This window comes from Schistocerca cancellata, chromosome 11 (genome assembly GCF_023864275.1).
Source record: "Schistocerca cancellata isolate TAMUIC-IGC-003103 chromosome 11, iqSchCanc2.1, whole genome shotgun sequence".
NCBI lineage: Eukaryota > Metazoa > Arthropoda > Insecta > Orthoptera > Acrididae > Schistocerca > Schistocerca cancellata.
The window spans coordinates 92,635,072-92,657,939 of NC_064636.1; the positions used below are offsets into that span (position 1 = coordinate 92,635,072).

General features: G+C 41.6%; 1 protein-coding gene across 1 annotated transcript in view; it reads right to left on the reverse strand.

Moving 5' to 3' along the window:
• The window catches only part of LOC126108252 (serine/threonine-protein phosphatase 6 regulatory ankyrin repeat subunit C-like), a 34,233-nt gene extending 11,874 nt beyond the window's left edge, over nucleotides 1–22,359 (reverse strand). Inside the window, exons 1-3 of the mRNA XM_049913481.1 lie at nucleotides 22,353–22,359; nucleotides 16,185–16,539; nucleotides 11,072–11,170 (exon numbers count right to left, since the gene is read on the reverse strand). Coding sequence (XP_049769438.1) covers nucleotides 11,072–11,170; nucleotides 16,185–16,539; nucleotides 22,353–22,359 — 461 coding nt within the window. The remainder of the gene's footprint in view (nucleotides 1–11,071; nucleotides 11,171–16,184; nucleotides 16,540–22,352) is intronic.
• Nucleotides 22,360–22,868: the final 509 nt, after the last annotated feature.

Genomic DNA, 22,868 nt, shown 5'->3' on the forward strand with positions numbered 1-22,868 from the left:
AACCTACGTTTTTTTAAATGGAACCCCGTTAGTTTTGTTAGCACATCTGAACATATAGACAAATACGTAATCAGTGCCGTTTGTTGCATTGTAAAATGTTAATTACATCCGGAGATATTGTAACCTAAAGTTGACGCTTGAGTACCACTCCTCCGCTGTTCGATCATGTGTATCGTAGAGCACCGAATTACGTAGGGATCCAAAGGGAACGGTGATTGACCTTAGGTACAGAAGAGACTGGAACAGCACATTACGTCCACATGCTAACACCTTTTTATTGGTCTTTTTCACTGGCGCACATGTGCATTACCATGAGGGGTGAGGTACACTTTCGACGGGCGTGACGTGGAGGAAGCATAAATTTGCCAGCCCGTTCTCCTTATCTTACACCTCTGGACTTCTTTCTGTGCGGTACGTTAAAGGAGAATGTGTACCGTGATGTGCCTACAACCCCAGAGGATATGAAACAACGTATTGTGGCAGACTGCGGCGACATTACACCGGATGTACTGCGGCGTATACGACATTCATTATGCCAGAGATTGCAATTGTGTGCAGCAAATGATGGCCACCACATTGAACATCTATTGGCCTGACATGTCGGGACACACTCTATTCCACGCCGTAATTGTAAACGGAAACCACGTGTGTACGTGTACCTCACTCCTCATGGTAATGTACGTGTGCGTCAGTGAAAAAGACCAATAGAAAGGTGTTGGCATGTGGACGTAATGTGCTGTTCCAGTCTCTTCTGTAGCTAAGGTCCATCACCGTTCCCTTTGGATCCCTACGTAATTCGGTGCTCCCCGATACACACGATCGAACAGCGGAGGAGTGGTACTAAAGCGTCAACTTTAGGTTACAATATCTCCGGATGTAATTAACATTTTACAATGCAACAAACGGCTCTGATTACGTACTTGTCTATATGTTCAGATGTGCTAACAAAATTAACGTGGTTCCATTTAAGAAAACGTAGGTTTGTGTTAAAAAACATACTTCCGTGCATTTTTTTATGGTTTGTATTAACCAATTACACTAGCCCCTCCCCTCACGTTCGGTCTGTGGAATCGATTCGTCAGTATTTGATGTGTTTTACGAAATATATCCAGCGGTAACGTTAGGTGACACCCTGTATAAGAAGGTAAATCGCACAGAAATTGGAATGGAAAAAACCATTTAGTGGACTTAACGTGGTTCAGTGATCATCAGATTTTGTAGCGTGTATGTTAGGGATCAGGGACCAGACTTTAGGAAGCAAAAAGGTAAACATGAGTGCTAAAAAAGTTTCTTTGTGTTATTTCGTGCCTTTTGTCTCGAAGAATAACATCTAAATCAACTCAAAATACGAAAAACTGGAAATAAATATAGGAAAGGTTGCATTACACCAGTGATACTAAGTTGTGCGAAGCTGTTAGCGTTTGCAATGTCTCTTCCTGAAACTTCTGCTTGCCCAATGCCAGCAACGCTACCGTGCCATGAGAGCACACAGGGGATGGAACTGGTTCTGCCCTGGGACCATAATGGCGACAGCGTCAGTTTCCACACTCCTGTGTGTGTCACGTCGGCCAGTGGATACACGACAAACAGCACAGTTGCTGTGTGGGAGTCACCACTGGGCCATGCGGATGCCGCACCACAAAAGGAAGCGACCTCTGTGTCCGTCCACAGTGGGGGCCACCTGAAGGCTACACATCACTCCAGTACGAAGTCAGACTAGAGCTAGCTAACACAACGTTTCCGTTTTACCAATCGCTGCTACTTGTCTAAGTCGTAATTTACATCTGCTACAGTGCAAAAATTGATCATTGTATACTACAAATAGATGTACAAAACCTAGCAATTAAATTTTATGAGCTTACAGCTGTATCGAAGCGTTACAGTTCCATGAGTTTTCGACCAAGTGCCTTTTGGGCACTGTCCAGTAACAACTGTCTGCAGTAAGAAGTTTTCCATTACACGATGAGGTGGGCAGACAGCGAATACATATGATCTCTTCAAATTGCAACATTTTAATTGTTCTATAAAATAAAGGAAATGTGGTAATAATAGAAGACAATTACTGATTTTTCAAATGGGTAAGCACAGTTTGCACATGCATCGTGAATAGAGAGATATAAATGGGGAATGAAAGATGTGATATTAAATTTCCTATGGAGCCAAAGAAAGATGTAGAAATCGACTGCAACAGCCAGTTTGTTCTTACAAGTCAGAATTTCGAACATTCTCTTACACGCAGATGACACCGCCAGATTTCGTTGTAGCTCTGTTAAGGTACACCTCATTCGAGCACAACTGATTCTCTGTGACTGGGAGAGCGGATACAAAAGCCCATTAGTGTTGATCGTGTTGAGCATTGTTAGCAGCCCTCGTAGACTGTATAAGGGCCGTGAGCAGACTCAGATGTTCAGTGATCAGTTTTAAGGCTGCAGAGATGCTTTGTACGCATGCAAAAGCGTTATAAGCAGCTATCGATTTGTAAGTGACCTCATTCTGGGTATCCATTTCGCTGGTTGGTCGAACTGTGCAATAATCACATTTTGCGGCATTCATATATTACAGCGGCCCAATGTTTAGTTGCATGGGAACATACTGATCATCGAAAATCCTGTAGACCACACCTGAACAACCGACTGGAAGATCACCATCAACCTCGTCGTAACCCATTCATACCTATGCCTCTCTTACCCATACCGTTGTCCAGAGGGTTATCTATTCATTTATACAGTGAAAAGGCAAAGAAACTGCTGCCTTTTCGTCTAGGGCCCCAGAGAGTACGCAGAAATATCGCAAAAACATGACGTTGCATGGACTCGACTAATGTCTGACGTTGTGCTGGAGGGAATTGACAACATGAATCCTCCAGGGCTGTACATATATCCGTAAGAGTACGAGGGGTGATCTCTTCTGAACCGCACGTTGCAAGGGATCCCATATATGCTCAATAATGTTCGCGTCTAGCGAGTTTGGTGACCAATGGAACTGTTTAAACTGAGAAGAGTGTTTCTGGAGACACTCTGAAGCAATTCTAGACGTGAAAGGTGTCGCACTGTCCTGCTGGATTTGTTCGAGTCCGTTGGAATGAACAATGGATATGAATGGATGCAGGTGACCTGATGGGATGTTTACATACGTGTCACCTGTTAGAGTCTTACCTAGACGTATCAGAGGTCCCATATCACTCAAACTGCTCACTCCACACACCATAACAGAGCCTCCACCAGCTTGAACAGTCCCCTGCTGATATTCAGGGTCCATGGATTCATGAGGTTGTCTCCATACCCATCACGTCCCAACCGCTTGATACAATTTGAAACGAGTCTCGTCCGACCAGACAACGTATTTCCAGTAGTGAACAGTCCAATGTCAGCATTGACGGGCCCAGGCGAGGCGTAAAGCCTTGTGTCGTGCAGTCATCGAGAGTGCATTAGTGGGCCTTCGGGTCTGAAAGCCCATACCGATGATGTCTCGTTGGATGGTTCGCACACTGACACTTGTTGATGGCCCAGCGTTGGAATCTGAGCAATTTGCGGAAGGGTTGCACTCCTGTCATTTTGAACGATCCTCTTCAGTTGTCGTTGGTCCCATTCTTGCAGGATCTTTTCCAGCCGCAGCTATGTCAGAGAGTTGGTATTTTGCCGGACTTCTGATATTCACGGCGCAGTTGTGGAGCGTTCGTAAGGGGAAATTCCCCACTTCATCGCTACGACGGAGATACTGTGTCACATGGCTCGCGCGCGAACCATAACATCTCGTTCAAACTCTCTTAAATCTCGATAACCTGTCATTGTAGCAGTAGTAACCGATCTAACAATTGCGCGAGGCACTTGTGTCATATAGGCGTTGCCAATTCCTGTGCTGTATGCTGCCTGTTTAGGTATCTGTGTATTTGATTACATATGCCTCTATCAGTTTCTTTGACGATTCAGTGTATATTTATCATCTTCCTCTTTCTAAAAGCCAATAACCGAGTACATCATGTAAGTAACTTTTCATGATAATCTTTCATGTGTACTCACTTTTTCTACTCTGAGCATTAAAATGAGTTCAGAATATCAATCATACAACTTTTTTTATTATTCTTACTTCTTTGTGCCATTATGCCTGCAACATTTAGATGCTACACATCTGCTGCTTCACATGGAGATTTTCTATGGCCTATATTTCCTCTCACACTTTTTTATTCCTTTAGAGTTACAGAAAAAGTCAATAGCTTTTAGTTATTTCCAATTATTTTGCCAAATTTTACAGTTTTCTTTATACCAACTGCTATCGGCCCTGTAACGACTGCTTATACTACTACTGAAATAGTAAACGATGTTACCATCATACTATAAAAATACCCTATTGCTGTTACCACCATCTTGAATTTCCTTCAGCAAGTACTACTGCTGCTGCTGCTGCTACTCCTACTACCGCTACCATAACTGACAGTTGGGTAACTAATACTAATGTATGATTTCTACCATGATAACACATGATAAAGTTAGGGTTAGTCACATTCAGAGAACTAGCATGGTCCACAGAGTATGTTTGGCATTTCTCTTTTCTGTAGTGTGTGATGGGCACATATACAGTTTACTTCTAATGGGCTGTTTATGTTATCTCTCTAGGTTTGCTAGCAGACCGGCCACTCCAATGTGTTCAGACAAACTTTGCTACCTCGAGGAACCATGAGGAGAGTGTGGCCACATCTAACGGCACTGTGCAAAGGACTGCAACTGAAGTGGTGCTGGGACCTGAAGCATAGGCTGCTGGTGCCGCAACAGTCGATGCCGTTTTTCAGTTCCACAGAAGACCATTGTCAGCGGGCATGGTGGCAAGATGGGCAGAATTCGCATGTTTTCAACAGGCACAGCGGTGTCACTTCTGTTGTCATCATATGGCTGCCATCTGTTTTGATGTCAGGTCACAGTAGGTAGTGGTGGAGAGAACCTCAATGGCAAAACGGTAAGCCACGGACATCCTACTTTAGCACATAGTGGTGGAGTCTTAACCGTAACACTACTATTGTAATTTAATATGTTTGTACCTCAGTAACACAAAGCCCTGTCTCTATGTTGCCACATATACTATACCCCCACAGAACAAATAGTCCTGTCACAGGAAAAGCCACATACAACCCTCTTACTAAAATGTAGTTGAGTTTCCAAATAAAGTACACTGTGGGAGGGTAGTCCCATTCATAAGAAAAGCTAATCAATAGAGTTACCATGTTTACAAGTTTTTACTGTGTGTTGTACCAATGGAAAAGTAAATCAGACTATGCAACTCTTTTCCTAAGATCTTACCCAGCAATTCAATAGAAACGCAGAATGAATAATATTATACTTAAGCTAGGACAACTCAGTTCAAATTTCATTTTGTGGTTTAAAACATGGTAAAGTTAAGTTAACTGGACTACTTTTAACATTTTAAATTTTTGTATGTGTATTTTACACAATAAGTAAACATTTAGCTCACTATTATTTTTGTTGATATTTATTGAATGTTTTAAAAAAATATTAAGAGCCCAACCAAAATATTTTAAAAATCAGAGACCAAAAAGTAACACAGTTGCAAGTGGTTCACTTAACCCCTGGAGGAGGTTAACTGAGTCATTCAGTGCGGTTAACTGGATGACTGACAATTTATTGGTATTCACTGAAAAACACAATACATATAACACTAGACAGTGCTTCATACTATGTAATACAGGAGAAAGAAATGCCAACAATTAGTTATATACTCAAAACAGTCTACAAAAGACTGATAAACAGCTAATACAATGTGAAGTTACACAAATCACAATTGAAAGAACACATATTTGCATATTGAGCAGATTTTAATTGAAATGGATTAGGTAATTTCAGTACAACATCAGTCTCTGGTACAGAAAGTCTTTCATCTGTTGTCATGAATTTCACTGTTCCAGTTAAGCTTTTGTAAAATTACACTTCAGCTCCATCTTTTAGGACTTTAAGAACCTTAGCAACGTAATGTCTGAAAGTAGTAGAGTCTTTACCATAAACTTTCACAATCACAAAGCTTCCTAGAGAATACACCATACTGTCTTTATCTGAAGACAGACTCACTGCTGAAGGAGAGTCATCATAGAGAAGAGATCTTTCAGACTCTTCAGATTCTTCCTACTCAAAGAGCTTACTCTTTGGACTCTTATTCTGATCAAACTTCTTTCTTATCATCCTATTAGATTTCTTCATTTTCTTTTCTTCTTTTAATTTAACTTAATCATGAAGAATGTTTTTTTTATTGGGGTGTCTGTCACAATCATTGGTTTTGATTTCTTGGTTTGTTTTCTTCTTGGAAGAGGGACTTTTGGATGAGGCTGAATGTCTTCTGGAGAGATTGGTTCAGTTCTTTTGCCATTCATCTTGACTTCTTTAGAAGGCTGAGGAATATTTAAATCTGTAGTTATGGTCTTGTCAGCAACAGTGGAAGTAGATGGCATATCATTTCTCTGGTTAGATTCACTGCGCAAAGGCTGATTGGTTAAATAAGTTGGGACATAGTCTTCAGGTCGAAAAAGTCACTGTTTACTGGTTCAATACCACACGCCCCAAAACCACTGCAAATATTTCGGCTGGTGAACGCAAGGGAAAAGCTCTGTCAAACAGTCTAGCAACATCATAGATTGTGATAGATCTCCCTGTATGTGCCATAAGATCACAACATGCTGTATTATAGAACTTTTTGAAAGATGCAAAAACTCGCACATACAGAGGTTGGAGCTTATGGATCATGTGAGTAGGCAAAGTAAGCCAAACAATTCCATTTTCTTTTGCACATGGTATTGCTGCTATGCTTGTGTGGCTTTCATGATTGTCAAGAATCATGAGGTTAGGATGTCCCTTTGTAGGCCTTTCATGTTTTACAAAGTGCTGCAGGACTGATAAAAATAGTTCACTGTTCATCCAGCCTGAGGCAGTGGCTCCATCCCCAGAGCCTGGTGGGGCGTTATGCAGCATGTGATCTTTAAAATGCACCCTAGGAAACACAAGGAATGGTGGCACAGCTGTTCCAGAAGCACTGATTATTTTAACCATTGTCACAAGTGATCCTCTTTTAGCAGATATGGCTTGTCCAACTGCTCTGCACCAAATTTGTGCCAATACTTTAGGTGGTTTCTGCACAGTGGTTGCCTCTCATCCAGATTGTATATGTCTTGTGTTCAAACGTGTAGTTTGCTTTTAGGCATATCAGATTGTCAAATAACACTTTCACATTTGCTTCTGTGAAGCTAGTGGCACACGATATACTTGTCTATTCTGGTGTTCGTAATGAAAGTCTGTTTCGTTTCATAAATGCCCCAAGCCATTACAGTTCTGCAACTTTCTCTCTTCCCCAGTTCTGTGGTACAGATTTGCCATTCCTCTTAGCATGTTCATAAGCCAGAATCCTTGCAGTTTTTGTGATTAAGCCATAATGGATGTTGCATGCAGTAGTAATATAGTCAGCAAGTGTTTTTTCCTCCTCCTCTGTGAAAATTTGTAGATGTTTATTTGATGGCCTATAATTTATGTTGTCAACTCATAGACGAACAGCCTTTCCTATGAATCGTTTAAGGGTTGATCTAGGAATACCCACACTACTTTCTAATTTTCGTAAAAGACACTTGCTCATGGATATGTTGACTGACTGCGTCTTTCAGCAGTTCTGGTGGATAATCTCTGTGATTGGTAGTTTGCTGCCTTATTCTTGGCATTATGAACCACCTAATTCACAGAATGTGTAAATATTATGCTTAATAAAGCTTCTGTTTATATACAGTAGTAAGTATAAGGGTAATTATAAGGCAAGTTTTCAGTGGGGTTAACTGGACTACTGACCAGTTAACCCCAAAATGTGTTGGCACTTAATCCCACATACGCTCATGAAATGTATTGTGCAACAGCATAACCTCAACCAAAAGAACGTTTGGAAATAAGATATGTAATGAAGCCTTTAAAAAATACTTTTAAATAAAATTATCACCAACTTATTTGATACTCAATGACTGCAGGCAGAAGAAAAACACAAATAGCAAAATATTTACCTCAAACCTTGAACACACAGCTATGGTTAATAACACTGCAGTAACCATATTCAGGCGCCAAAATATCACATGAAGTGATGGAGGGCGGCAAACTTAACATAATCAGATTTTCCTTAGACTAAAATTTCCCTCCTTATTAATTTTTAATAGAGTGGTTCAGCTAACCTCCATGACCAGTTAACCTCACTTTACGAATAGTCGCCAGATTATACAGGCAATGAAACAGTGAAGTACAGGAAAGGCAGAAGTATGAATTTTGCCTGCTTTCTTGCTGCAGTTTAAGTTCAAATAAATATTACTGCACGTAAATAATCCTGTACTACACTCTTATACATTAAGGTTTTAAAAGAGGAAAAGCCCAGTAGATAACTTGAAGGATGATAAAAAGAAATTGGGCAGGGGGGGGGGGGGGCATAACTTTAGAAAAGCATTTCTTATTATCAACAAACAGAAATACTAAAATACTTAGATACTAAAACACACACTTTTTATATTGAACATATCATCTCAAGAATACCTCTTTCTTGCTGGAATTTACTTTCAAAAGCTATTATTCTTTGAACAAACTCTGTATATCATTTAAGAAATTCTAGTAATTTGGCTTTACTCTGATTGAAGTTAACACAAGCAAACGTTTACTATAACACTATGCAATAGTTAAGAAAACTTTTTCATTATATACACAAAAACAATTTAAATGGTGCCTCTTTATATTAACTTGGCACTTCATAAGTCTGTAAAACAAGATACTCAGATTAATCACACACCAAGAAGGAAGGTGTATGATTAGGATGAAATAACACAGTGAACCAGTTTCTGTAAAGTTCAAGAATGATTATGAAAAACAAAATTAGTGGTTCACACTATACAAAAGCAAAAATAAAGAAAATCTGATCTGGTGGCAACATTATCTGATGGGTATAGTAACAATATACAAAAATTTTGAAGCAAAAAAGAACTATAAAAATTGAAGTGAACCATAAACAAATAATGTTGTGGAGAGAAACCTAGTGGCGAAATAATAGTCACAGACATCCCATTTCCTAATGTGTTACCTCTCATGTAACATTGACATGACACAATTTACCAATATGACAATGCTTGGCCACACATAGGACATGTCAATGAATTGTCTGTGTGATGCTGAAAAGCTCCATCGGTCAGAAAGATAGTCAATACTCAGGTCTGACTGTGGTGAAATATGCATGGCACTCCATCCTCCATGTCAGTATCCAGGATGTCTAGGTGGAGTTACAACAGTTTTGGGACAGCTTACTCACAAGAAGTTATAATGGCTTTAGAACGTCCTTCCCAACAGAATTACTTCATACATCAAGGCAAGTATGGGTACGACATGATACTGGGAAGTGGGTTCAAACAGCTAAGTTTTGAGGAAATGAAATAACATCATATATTGACTCAAGCCATGAAGTTTCATTTCGTTCTGTCCACCACCCCTTTAGCATGCTTCTCTTTTCATATAACCCCGTTCACTTTTAAGCATACACTCCAGAACAAGTGCTACCCAGAATTTTATATGGAAATTATTTTTGTAATTTTACTTGCTTCCCTTGGTCTTGACTCTTCCTTATTTTCCTGTTAAAGACCACCATAAATTCAAATTCCCACATGTTATTCGCACTGCAGTACGGTTTTGTGCAACTGCAATGCACCGAAACCCCACTTCCATATCCAGTCCCTCCGAGATGAATTTGGAACATACACAGGGTGATTCACGAAGATATGCAAATATTTTAATATGTTATTCTACAATTAAAACTAAAGAAAAAAGTTGATATAAACGTAGGTCCGCAAATTTTTAATTACAGAGTTACGGCTAATAAAAGACTTTAGCAACTTCGCTAATATGACTCCATGGCAAAACTGTATGAGGCTGAAGTAAATTACGATTTCCATTTTTTGTTTGTTATTGATCTGGGGAATCTAATAAAACATGTCCCAGATGTGTATCTGCATTAGTTTTCCAGAACATCCAGAGAAGCAATGATTATTAAACAAATAAATTTGTTTACTTTCCATTCAGAATGTAGAAAAGTTACGTCAATGTTGGCAAACCTTAGTGAGTTGTTTCAGTCATTTCCTAACCTTGTTACGAGTTAGTTTTGTGTATTGTTGAGTGAAAGAACATAATAACAACGGTGTGTTTAAGTGAAACCAGAATTCACGTCTGCTATGGTATTAACAAAAGCATATTACCTGGCACATTCATACAGTTTCAGTTAACGTTATTGCCATCATTTTCCCAAAATTAAATTCTCTACAACTTTTGTTTAAATCTTTGTGCAATTGTCTGGAATTAAAAAAAATGAGCCAAATAGTCAATAAATTTAAAATTTTATGAAATTATGTTTTTACTTCTATGGATCTTCTGGAAAACTACTGCAGATACACGACTGGGACATGTTTTATTAGATTCAACAGATCAGTAAGAACCAAATAAAAGGAAATCGTGTTTTACTTTAACCTCATACAGTTTTGCGATGGCTTCATATTAGCAAAGTTGCTACATTTCAGGCAAAATCTCTTATTAGCTGTAACTCGGTAACTAAACATTTGCGGATCTATATCTATATAAACTTTTTTCTTTAGTTTTACTTGTAGAATAACATATTAAAAATATTTTCATATCTTTGTGAATCATGCTGTATAACCAGTAATGAAAGTACAAACTGTATCCAGCACATCAATACGTAAAAAGAACTCTTGGAAAAGAATTTTGACATACAAACATTACTGAATTGAGTGAAATACATGTGTTCTGGACTGAACATGATCCACATTGTCATACCATATAAATATGTGTAAAATCTGATGCAAGACATTAAATATGGAAAGTGAGCTCTGTTATACGTGTGTAGCCAGAGAAACATGTAGAGACTGCATGAAATAAGGCTACTGTTAACCACCAGAGCCGCAGCGTTTTATAAAAATAATATTAGGCGCCATACGATTTTTTTATCATAATTTGTAGTGTGTGAACGTGGAGAGATGTGCAAATGTAAAGGTGGAACTCACCAGACGCAGGAAACATTTGCGCCATGAGGTGGGGCACTGGAGTGAAGACCAGCGTGTGGCGCAGCAGAGGTGTTCCCGCTGTCTGCAGCGGCTGGCACACTGCACAGAGAGAGCGGCATTGCCCACACACAATAAATAGAACATACACTCCCAACGACAAATAGTTCGTTCACTAAGATGAATGAGTCGCCAATGAGTTAATCGCTTTATGCATTGCTTATCCTGAGTTTCCAAGACCTGTAGCTGAAGTGTGCCTAAAAGCAGTTTGTATAAAATACAGCGCAAATGAGAAGTAACTGTACCTTTTGTACCTGGAGGACAATGCTCAAGGGTCATTCAGTACTTAAAAGACAAACTGGTCTGGAGAAAAAAGCGTTTCTTCTTATAAAACAATACTTTTTCTGCTTTTCAACATAATCCCCTTGAACATTTATGCACTGGTTCCAACTGGCTACAAGCCTTTTTATTCCGACTGCAAAGAACTCCTCATCTTGATGTTTGAAGCAATTTCCCACAAACTCTTTCACGTCCTCGTGGTCCTGGAACCTGTTCCCACACAATGCGTCCTTCAGTGCACCAAGCAAATGGAAAACACGAGGTGCTAAATCAGGACTGTAAGGGGGGGGGGGATGAGGCAGTACTTCTCAGACTATTTTGTCGGTGGTTTCACGGGTTAGTTGAGCAATATGAGGAAGTGCGTTGTCTTGCTGGAGTAACACCTCTCCTTTGAGATCCACGCCATCTCTCTCTCATGGCTGGCTTCACCTTGTTTAAAAGCAAATCACAGTAGTATTTTCTGTTCATTGTACGCTGCTCTTCGAGATAATCACAAAAAATTGTACCTCCAGCATCCCAGAACACTGTCAACATGACTTTTCCTGTTGATGCTTGGGTTCTGAATTTTTTCTTGACAGGTGAGATGGTGTGCTTCCACTACATGCTTAGTCTATTTGATTCTGGCTCATCATACTGAACCCAAGTTTCATCACAAGTTAAAATTTCGTTGAGGAAGTGCTCACCTTCTCTTCCACAACGTTCGTTTCACTCTGTGCACATTCTCACTGTTGTTTCTTGCGTAGCCACGTCAAGTGCTTTGGGACCCATCTTGCACATGTTTCGAGGTACTAACACCTAGTTACAGATAATGTTATCAACTATACCACCATTTCCACAGTCACACGGCGGTCGGCACGAATAATGTCATCAGTTCGACTTTCAAGTGAGGGAGTTGAAAATGCATCTTGTCGGCCAGAACAGTGTTCGTCAGTCACTGAGTTGTGACCATTTTTGAACTGCTCTACCCCCTCGTAAAACTTTGCACCATTCATGCAACCATCACCATGAACTTTAGACATTCTACAGTGCATATTCACTGGTTTCTCGCCTTCAGCAAGTAAAAACCGAATAAGAGAACATTGTTCAACTAGTGGGGACGTTTCAAACGCACTCGCAATCTTGAATTGTATTGTGGTGCTATAAACAAAACAATGCTGATACATCAGCTGGAAATGGGTCGTTCCAGGGATGCCAACTTTAAACCATAAAAGTAACAAACTTGTCCTACCAACAGTTTCTTCCCTAGACCAATCTGTCTCTTTAATTATTGAATGACCCTCGTACTTAGGAATGCACATCATTTCCTGATCGGGCGTTTCAATCTAGTGAAAGATTTTCATTCACGTGACGCAACGCACTCTATAAACCTAAGCTGGTCCCAGCATCTTCTACTCTTTTTCATTTTGTGGGACGTGAGATTGTGTTTTGTAGAATGTTTGTAAATTACAGCAGTTCTGTACATTTTAATACTAGTAAAGTTTTGGGGGAATTTTGTGAATTCCTCATTTACAGAGTTTTATGACGAATTAAATTCAGTACATTTTCTAAGAGAGTTATGTAACGTATGGGCAGTTACGGTACACCTCATCTATCATGCACCATATTGTACCTTGTAAGAGATGTTCTTCTTAGATGGCACATGGGATATTTCCAAATGAATTCAGTTTGTTTAATCTCTTAACAGTTTTTGTGATCTTGAAACAGGAAGTTTTTATGTAAGTGAAGGGATCACTGGTGCCAGTTGAAGCAAGACATTATGCGGAATGAGTAGCGAAAAGTGAAAATGTGTATATGACTGGGATTCGAACCCATGATCTCCTGCTTACTAGGCAGGTGCGTCAACCACTGCGCCGCCCAGGTCGCAGTCACCACGGCTGGGCTGGCTGCCTCGGCACGCCTCACAGCCGATCCAGGTTCCCACAGCGCACCGCCTGCCTGCAGTCCCTGCCCACTGGCTCCGTGTTCTCAACTCTGAGATTGGTTCAAATGGCTCTGAGCACTATGGGACTTAACTTCTAAGGTCATCAGTCCCCTAGAACTTACAACAACTTAAACCTAACTAACCTAAGGACATCACACACATCCATGCCCGAGGCAGGACTCGAACCTGCGACCGTAGCGGCCGCGCGGTTCCAGACTGTAGCGCCTTTAACCGCTTGGCCACCACGGCCGGCTACTCTGAGATTTCCACAGGAGATTCGATGTATTCATGCATCTGCACTGAAGAAGGTGGATCCATTGCCCAGCAAGGCGAGTCAGTTATATGAATCCAACGTGTCTGTTCTTTCAGACTTTGATATAATCAAAATTTTTGTAAGTAGCCCATAGTTTCTATTACAAAATGTTGTCACTTGTAACTGTTTTTTTATTCTACTAACTCTAAATCTATTTCACTTGCAAATTACTGTTCTGAAGTAGATTAGTATTGTAACATGCAGACTATTAAATGCAGTATTGACAAGATTATCTCGATTGTAATACTTTTCAATTTGAATAGATTAATGTTCGTAAGCTCATGACCTTGCCATACCTAGAAACTATTATTTACATTTAGAATTACCTTACTTTCGTGCTGCTGCCTATAACGAGTCAACCTCCTCCAACGTTACCTTTTTTTATGGAGATAATCGATGCCACGTATTCTATTGATCCTTGCATAGCTTAAAATTATCTCAGCTTTTCTAGTAAAAGAATTCATATGATATTTATGCGATGTATTATATTTCAGGCTAAATTGTATAAAAACAAATTAATGTTTTATAATGGATATGTACAAACAGTTAAAATTACTTTTCTTTTAAAAAATATTTGAAATTACGAAATTTCTTGCATACTTAAAATTCATATTATTGGTTACACAATCTAATGCTAATTATTAAATTCATAAGAAGCGAATGAAAGCATCGCGCACTATCAGAAAGTGTGAGACTTGAGTTTCTTCTACTGTATACAATTTTCGAACACCTTATGGGAAATAAGGCAGGTAATATTTACAGCGATATTTCGGCAGGAGTACATCCCGCCATTTTCAAGGCACAATCTGGTAACGGGCAGGCGGTGTACAGACAAATTTAAAACCTCCGTTCTAGGAGTAATTCAGGAAAGATAACACACACACACACACACTGAACACTAGTGCCACCAAAGGTCACCAAAGTGAGAGATATCGATAGTGAAAGACTACGAACTAGCAAGTGAGGTAGCATTGACTGCGTCGCTCTGTTTTATGACAAGGAGAGAGCAGAATTCGAAGCAGAGTTTAAACAAAAACCTCCACCCCTGTTTACAAGCTTGCTCGCTAATTCAATCTCAACAGCCTCCTGAATAACATCGTCCCAACAGCTGGACGTGCATCTCAATATCTCGTTACAGGGTGACCTGTATCCAAACAATGTTCGGCAATAGCAGATCTACTTGGCTGTTGTAATCGTGTGAGCCGTTTATGCTCAGTGCATCTCTCCTCCACGCTCCTGATAGCCCGACCAATGTACGCCATACCACACATACATCCACCTTATGCAAACCAAGATCATCCTTAACAGAACAGAAAAGCACTCTAATTTATATCATCTGAACTGGATCCACCAGAAAATTCGTTTTCCTATGGAGGTGGAAGATGGTAATTACCTTCCCTTTCTTGACGTTTTGGTTACGAGGAAGGTTAATCGACCATTGCGATATGCAGTTTACCGGAAACGTACTCACACTGACTTGTATTTACAGGCTGATAGTTCTCACCATACTGCTCAGCGTGAAGGGGTATTTCGTGCCTTGGTACACAGGACACATGTTATTACCGCTGAGCTGGTGCATCGTGAAACTACATTTCGTCGAAATGGTTATAGTGAAAGACAGATTGAAGGTGCGTTGCGCTATCGACCAACTGTGCATCGGATCACTGATGATAATACTGTGTTGACACCTAAGTCTACTGCCTTTTTGCCTTACTTACGAAGCACGTCCAACAGCGTCGGTCGTATTTTACGGAAATACGATGTAAAATGTGTTTTCCGACCTCCATCTAAAATCAGAGTGCTTTTAGGTTCTGTTAAGGATGATCTTGGTTAGTATAAGGCAAGTGTGTATCGCATTCCTTGTAGCTATGGCGTGACATATATTGATCCGGCTATCAGGAGCGTGGAGAACATATGCACTGAGCATAAACGCCACACACGATTACATCAGCCAAGTAGATCTGCTATTGCCGAACATTGTTTGGTCACCCTATGTTATATAACAATACCGAGGTATTGGCATACACGTCCAACTATTGGGACGGTGTTATTCAGGAGGCTGTTGAGACTGAATTAGCGAGCAACCTTGTAAACAGAGACTGCGGTTTCTTGTTTAAAATCTGCTTGTAATCCTGCTCTCTCCCTTGTCAAAAAACAGAGGAACAGAGTCAACATTACCTCACTCGTAGTATTTTACTATCGATACGTCTGACTTCTGTCATCTTTTAGGGCACTAGTGTGTGTTATCTTTCCTTAATTACTCCAAGAACGAGTGTTTAAAATTGTTTGTACATCGCCTGTCCGTTACAGTTTGTGCCTTGAAAATTGTGGGGTGTGCTCCCGCCGAAATATCGGTGGTCGCTGTAAATATTACCCGGCTGAATTCCCGTAAGTTGTTTAAATAACTGAATGTGAACGTGAATGATGATACATTTCCTAACGTGGGAATATCTAATGAAACTGATTGCCAGAAATTATACAGTTGGCTAATCACACACATGTACACCTGTGCAACACAGACGAGTTGCCTCTCTCGTGCTTACCTGGTGTCTGCTTGTGCCTCTGCAAGCAGGCGAACTAACTCCACAAAAGTGCTCGGGTAGCTGCGTGCAGCGTCAACCCAGCCCTCCGTGGCCATCACCCTGAGGAAGCGGGCGCCTATGAAGGCGACGGCGGCCCGCGTGAGGCCGGTGCAGGAGTGCCGCATGGCGGACACGGCGGTGGCGGCCGCCGTCTCAACGGACAGCTGCGCAGCCGCGAGCTGCTCGCACGCCGGCTCCACTGTGGACAGCTCTGGAACACGGCCCCACTCAGCAAGCCTCTGCGGCCCCCATACTTGTATCAGCCACAAGTAGGTCTGTGTCAAGCAACGGCTGGGAAATGTTGTCCATCGTACGTCTGCCGCAACAAAACGATATCCTTACTGTGTAGAATTCATGCCAAGGTTGAATAGCTCCGTATCTTTAATGCTATCACTTAAGGAATTTCTTCTTAATCCGCACAAAAAGGAATCAAATCCAGATATTACAAAGAAACTGGTACACCTGCCCATTATCGTGTACGGCCCGGCTACAGTGCCGCAACACGACGTGGCATGGACTCGACTAATGTCTGAAGTAGTGCTGCAGATAACTGACACCAAGAATCCTGCACAGCTGTCCGTAAATCAGTAAGAGTACGACGGGGTGGAGATCTCTTCTGAACACTATGTTTCATGGCATACCAGATATGCTCAATAATGTTCACATCTGGTAGGCGGCGGAAGTGTTTAAACTCAGAAGAGTGTTCCTGGAGCCACTCTGTAGAAATTCTGGACGTGTGGGGTATATCATGCTCCTTCAGAATGCGCTGTGGACACGAATGGATGCAGGTGATCAGACAGGATGCTAACATACGGTCATATGTCAGAGTTGTATTTAGACGTATCAGGGGACCCACATCATTGCAACTGCACACACCCCACAACATTACAGAGCCGTCACCAGCTGGAGCAGTTCCCTGCTGACATGCAGGGTCCATGGATTCATGAGCTTGTCTCCATAACTGGACATGTACGTCTGCTGGAGACAATTAGAAATGACCCAACTCTGGCCAAGCAACACGTTTCCAGTCATCAAAAGTGCAATGTCGGTGCTGCCGTGCCCAGCCGAGCTTTGTGTCATGCAGTCATCATGGGTACACAAGGGGGCCTTCGGCTCCAAAAGTCCGCCGCTCGTGGTCTCGCGGTAGCGTTCTCGCTTCCCGAGCACGGGGTCCCGGGTTCGATTCCCGGCGGGGTCAGGGATTTTCACCTGCCTCGAGATGACTGGGTGTTTGTGTTGTCCTCATCATTTCATCATCATCCAGGAAAGTGGCGCAATTGGACTGAGCAAAGATTGGGTAATTGTACGGGCGCTGATAACCACGCTGTTGAGCGCCCCACAAACCAAACATCATCATCATCATCGGCTCCAAAAGCCCTTATCGATGATGTTTCGTTGAATGGTTCATCCACTGACACATGTTGATCGCCCAGCTTTGATATCTACTGCAATTTCCGGAAGGTTTGCACCTCTGTCACGCTGATCAATTCTCTTTTTGTCGTTGGTCCTGTTCTTGCAGTATATTTTTCTGGCTGCAGTGATGTCAGAGATATGATGTTTTACGGGTTCCTGATAGTAACGATACACTCGTGAAATCGGGAAAATCCCCACTTCATCGCTGTCTCGCAGATGCTGTGTCCCATTGCTCGTGCACCGGCTATACCACGACGCTGAAACTCACATAAATCTTGATAAACCTACAATTGTGACAGGAGTAACCGATCTAAGAAGTGCGCCAGGATTTTGTCTTATACAGGCGTTGTAGACTGCAGCCCCTATCCTGCTTGTTTATGTATCTCTGTATTTGAATACACATGCCTATACCTGTTTCTTTGGTGCATCAGTGTATTTGCACAGGAAGTCACCTAAAATTCAAATCCAGCACAGTACTGAGAATGGCAGATTAAAACTGTGTGCCGGACCGAGACTCGAACTCGGGAACTTTGACTTTAAGCGGGCAAGTGCTCTACCGCTACATTCTGAAAACATCCCCCAGGCTTTGGCAAAGCCATGTCTCCGCAATATCCTTTATTACAGGAGCGCTAGTTCTGCAAGATTCGCAAGAAGAGCTTCTGTGAAGTTTGGAAATTGGGATGAGGTAGTGGCGGATGTAAAGCTATGAGGAGCGGGTCATGAGTCGTGCTTCGGTAGCTCAGATGGTAGAGCATTAGCCCGCGAAAGGCAAAGTTCTGAATTCGAGTCTCGGTCCAGCACATACTTTTAATTTCCACGATTCTCATTGATAAAATATCTCAGTTACAAGGTCCAGTTCCTACTGAAGATATTCCCAGTTCCTTTTATACGCAGTGTCTACAATGCCTACATTAGCTACATTAGACGGTCAGTTGGATCCCTTAAATGACATGTTGCACCACTGTTTAATACTGCAACTAAATCTGAAAATCCTAAATCCTGAGAAGTAACAAAGCCCAGGCAAAGAGAATATAACAGCCAAACTTCTCGTAACTGAGGAAATGGAATACAAAGATAAGTTATATACTCTGATGTATAAAATATAGTGCCAAAAGAAATGCATCTGGAAAGACGACGTCAGTTTTGCGCTGACGACGAGATTTGCCACCGAGAGGGTGGAAAATGTCGTCCGCAGTGTCGTCCGCAAACAAATTTTCAGTACCTACGCACAGATACATCAGTTACATAACTGAGGCGTAAAACTTCGACTGCGATTTTCTCTGACTTGCGAAAGTAGAAATCTCACTATTCGCACATTGCGTTGTTTTAATGGCCTACTAAACGTGTACAAAGTTTGAAGTAAATCTGTGATACCAAAGTCCTGGCCTCCCCTTGTTAGTAAAACGTCATCACATGGTGAATGAATGACATTGACATTACGCGTTTCTCGATAATTCACACACATCGAGTTGTACAGAAGAAGTGATTGTATGAAAATTACAGTACATAACTGTCAGAGGCAGACTGTATGTAACATGTAATTTCTGTTCACCTGTACAACTCGATGTATCTGATACCTGATGATGGGTTATCGTAAAACGCATAACAATAAAGTTATTCGTTCACCATTTGATGACGTTTAAGTAAGGGACCTATTCAACGTATGTGGAGTACTGTTCCAGTCTTATAATGTTCACCCTAAAACACGGAAATGTCTCGAAATGCGAAAACTATCGAACTCATAGCTTAGTTCTGAAAGTTTCACTGAATGCAACACCCAGTTACCTCGAACAACTGGCTGCAAGTGATTAGAAAATTAATTTGCTTTTCCTACAGACAAATGAATCAGAGGAGGAATATTGTCATGAATACTCGTTGCTGTTGCATTGGTCTTCTACATCTACATCTACATCTACATCCATACTCCGCAAGCCACCTGACGGTGTGTGGCGGAGGGTACCTTCAGTACCTCTATCGGTTCTCCCTTCTATTCCAGTCTCGTATTGTTCGTGGAAAGAAGGATTGTCGGTATGCCTCTGTGTGGGCTCTAATCTCTCTGATTTTATCCTCATGGTCTCTTCGCGAGATATACGTAGGAGGGAGCAATATACTGCTTGACTCTTCGGTGAAGGTATGTTCTCGAAACTTTGACAAAAGCCCGTACCGAGCTACTGAGCGTCTCTCCTGCAGAGTCTTCCACTGGAGTTTATCTATCATCTCCGTAACGCTTTCGCGATTACTAAATGATCCTGTAACGAAGCGCGCTGCTCTCCGTTGGATCTTCTCTATGTCTTGTATCAACCCTATCTGGTACGGATCCCACACTGCTAAGCAGTATTCAAGCAGTGGGCGAACAAGCGTACTGTAACCTACTTCCTTTGTTTTCGGATTGCATTTCCTTAGGATTCTTCCAATGAATCTCAGTCTGGCATCTGTTTTACCGACAATCAACATTATATGATCATTCCATTTTAAATCACTCCTAATGCGTACTCCCAGATAATTTATGGTATTAACTGCTTCCAGTTGCTGACCTGCTATTTTGTAGCTAAATGATAAAGGATCTATCTTTCTGTGTATTCGCAGCACATTACACTTGTCTACATTGAGATTCAGTTGCCATTCCCTGCACCATGCGTCAATTCGCTGCAGATCCTCCTGCATTTCAGTACAATTTTCCATTGTTACAACCTCTCGATACACCACAGCATCATCTGCAAAAAGCCTCAGTGAACTTCCGATGTCATCCACCAGGTCATTTATGTATATTGTGAACAGCAATGGTCCTATGACACTCCCCTGCGGCACACCTGAAATTACTCTTACTTCGGAAGACTTCTCTCCATTGAGAATAACATGCTGCGTCCTGTTATCTAGGAACTCCTCAATCCAATCACACAATTGATCTGATAGTCCATATGCTCTTACTTTGTTCAATAAACGACTGTGGGGAACTGTATCGAACGCCTTGCGGAAGTCAAGAAACACGGCATCTACCTGTGAACCCGTGTCTATGGCCCTATGAGTCTCGTGGACGAATAGCGCGAGCTGGGTTTCACATGACCGTCTTTTTCGAAACCCATGCTGTTTCCTACAGAGTAGATTTCTAGTCTCCAGAAAAGTCATTATACTCGAACACAATACGTGTTCCAAAATTCTACAACTGATCGACGTTAGAGATATAGGTCTATAGTTCTGCACATCTGTTCGACGTCCCTTCTTGAAAACGGGGATGACCTGTGCCCTTTTCCAATCCTTTGGAACGCTACGCTCTTCTAGGGACCTACGGTACACCGCTGCAAGAAGGGGGGCAAGTTCCTTCGCGTACTCTGTGTAAAATCGAACTGGTATCCCATCAGGTCCAGAGGCCTTTCCTCTTTTGAGCGATTTTAATTGTTTCTCTATCCCTCTGTCGTCTATTTCGATATCTACCATTTTGTCATCTGTGCGACAATCTAGAGAAGGAACTACAGTGCAATCTTCTTCTGTGAAACAACTTTGGAAAAAGACATTTAGTATCTCGGCCTTTAGTCTGTCATCCTCTGTTTCAGTACCATTTTCGTCACAGAGTGTCTGGACATTTTGTTTTGATCCACCTACCGCTTTGACATAAGACCAAAATTTCTTAGGATTTTCTGCCAAGTCAGTACATAGAACTTTACTTTCGAATTCATTGAACGCCTCTCGCATAGCTCTCTTCACACTACGTTTCGCTTCGCGTAATTTTTGTTTGTCTGCAAGGCTTTGGCTATGTTTATGCTTGCTGTGAAGTTCCCTTTGCTTCCGCAGCAGTTTTCTAACTCGGTTGTTGAACCACGGTGGCTCTTTTCCATCTCTTACGATCTTGCTTGGCACAGAGACTGGTTTTGCAGTTCTCTGTGCTACCCCATACTATGCAAGCCTCTTCATCTCTGAATAACTACTACGACCTACATCCCTCTGAATCTGCTTAGTGTATTGATTTCTTGGTCTCCCTCTACGATTTTTACCCTCCACACTTACCTCCTTATGACCTTCTATGCTCTTCTTGTCTAAACTGTTTATCATCCATGTTCCACTTCCATACATGGTTACACATCCCCACTTGCTCTTTCTGTGAAAACTTCGAATGTTGGCGTGAAAATAAAAAAAAAATGGCGGGAATATCCTTGTTCTAAGGCTGTGCTTAAGTCACACCCCCACCCCTCCTCCATAAATTGGTGGGAAATTCAAATCTGTGTGTAAATATTTTTTCTCTCTATTCACGTGAACAGAATTGGTGGGACAAGTTAGTATGCTGAGCTGTCATTATGGAAGCATCATGATGTGGTTGACCAATATGATCAATGTAAATGACAGAGTGGCTTTCAATAGCTGTATTATATGTATGCATCCGTGGTAGGATTGTAGTCACAGTTCACTACAAAGGGAATAGTAGACTATGGTAATGGAAGGCTGTAGAAGAAAGGAGCAAAAAAATTCTCTTCAGCTGAATGTGGCAACACAATAGGATGCAGCCAAGGCGCATGTTGCAATTGATACATGCTCATTAGCATGAGAAAACTGTCGAGATATTGTAAATGAAGCATTCAGTGATCCAAAATGGAGGAGGCAGGCTCAGTTGTATCAGTGGAAGCGTATCCGTGTGTGAAATATTTAATATCAATGAGCATCAGCTGCTTATCCCCGTTCACTACCCCCTACACCAACACATTCTCTCATCTGTCCATCACTCACTCGCCATCCTCGGTGCTGTGTGCTGTGTGTTCTATCGAAGAGCTGCTGGTGTCTGAGCAGGAGGAGTTTAACAGCCATGTTCCAGGAAAGCACGCAGCCAAGGATTGCTCCCATAGCGTGCTACATGCAGAATGGAAAAGAGTTGTACTGGATGAATGCCTGAAGAAGAAGAGGAGTACTGTCCAGCAGATAGTGGCTGTGCTGCAGAATGGTGCCAAGATGCGTTCTGCAAGTCATGCAGACCGTTTATGTTGTTATATAACTGCTTGCCATTTTTTAAAATCACAGTCAGCAGTTTCCACCTCACTCAAGATGTCTGCCTCTGATCCAGAGGATCAAGCAACTGGTCTAGTTCAGAATTATGCCACAAAATGGGCTTGAATTTGGCAGTAGCCAATAGGAACGCACAACAGATCATATCAGGGATAAAAGCTGGGCCCAGCAGCTCTGCATCATCAGTTGCATTCACTCAGGCAGCATGAAGCACCAGCTGAGAACGTACGGCGCTGTCCAGCT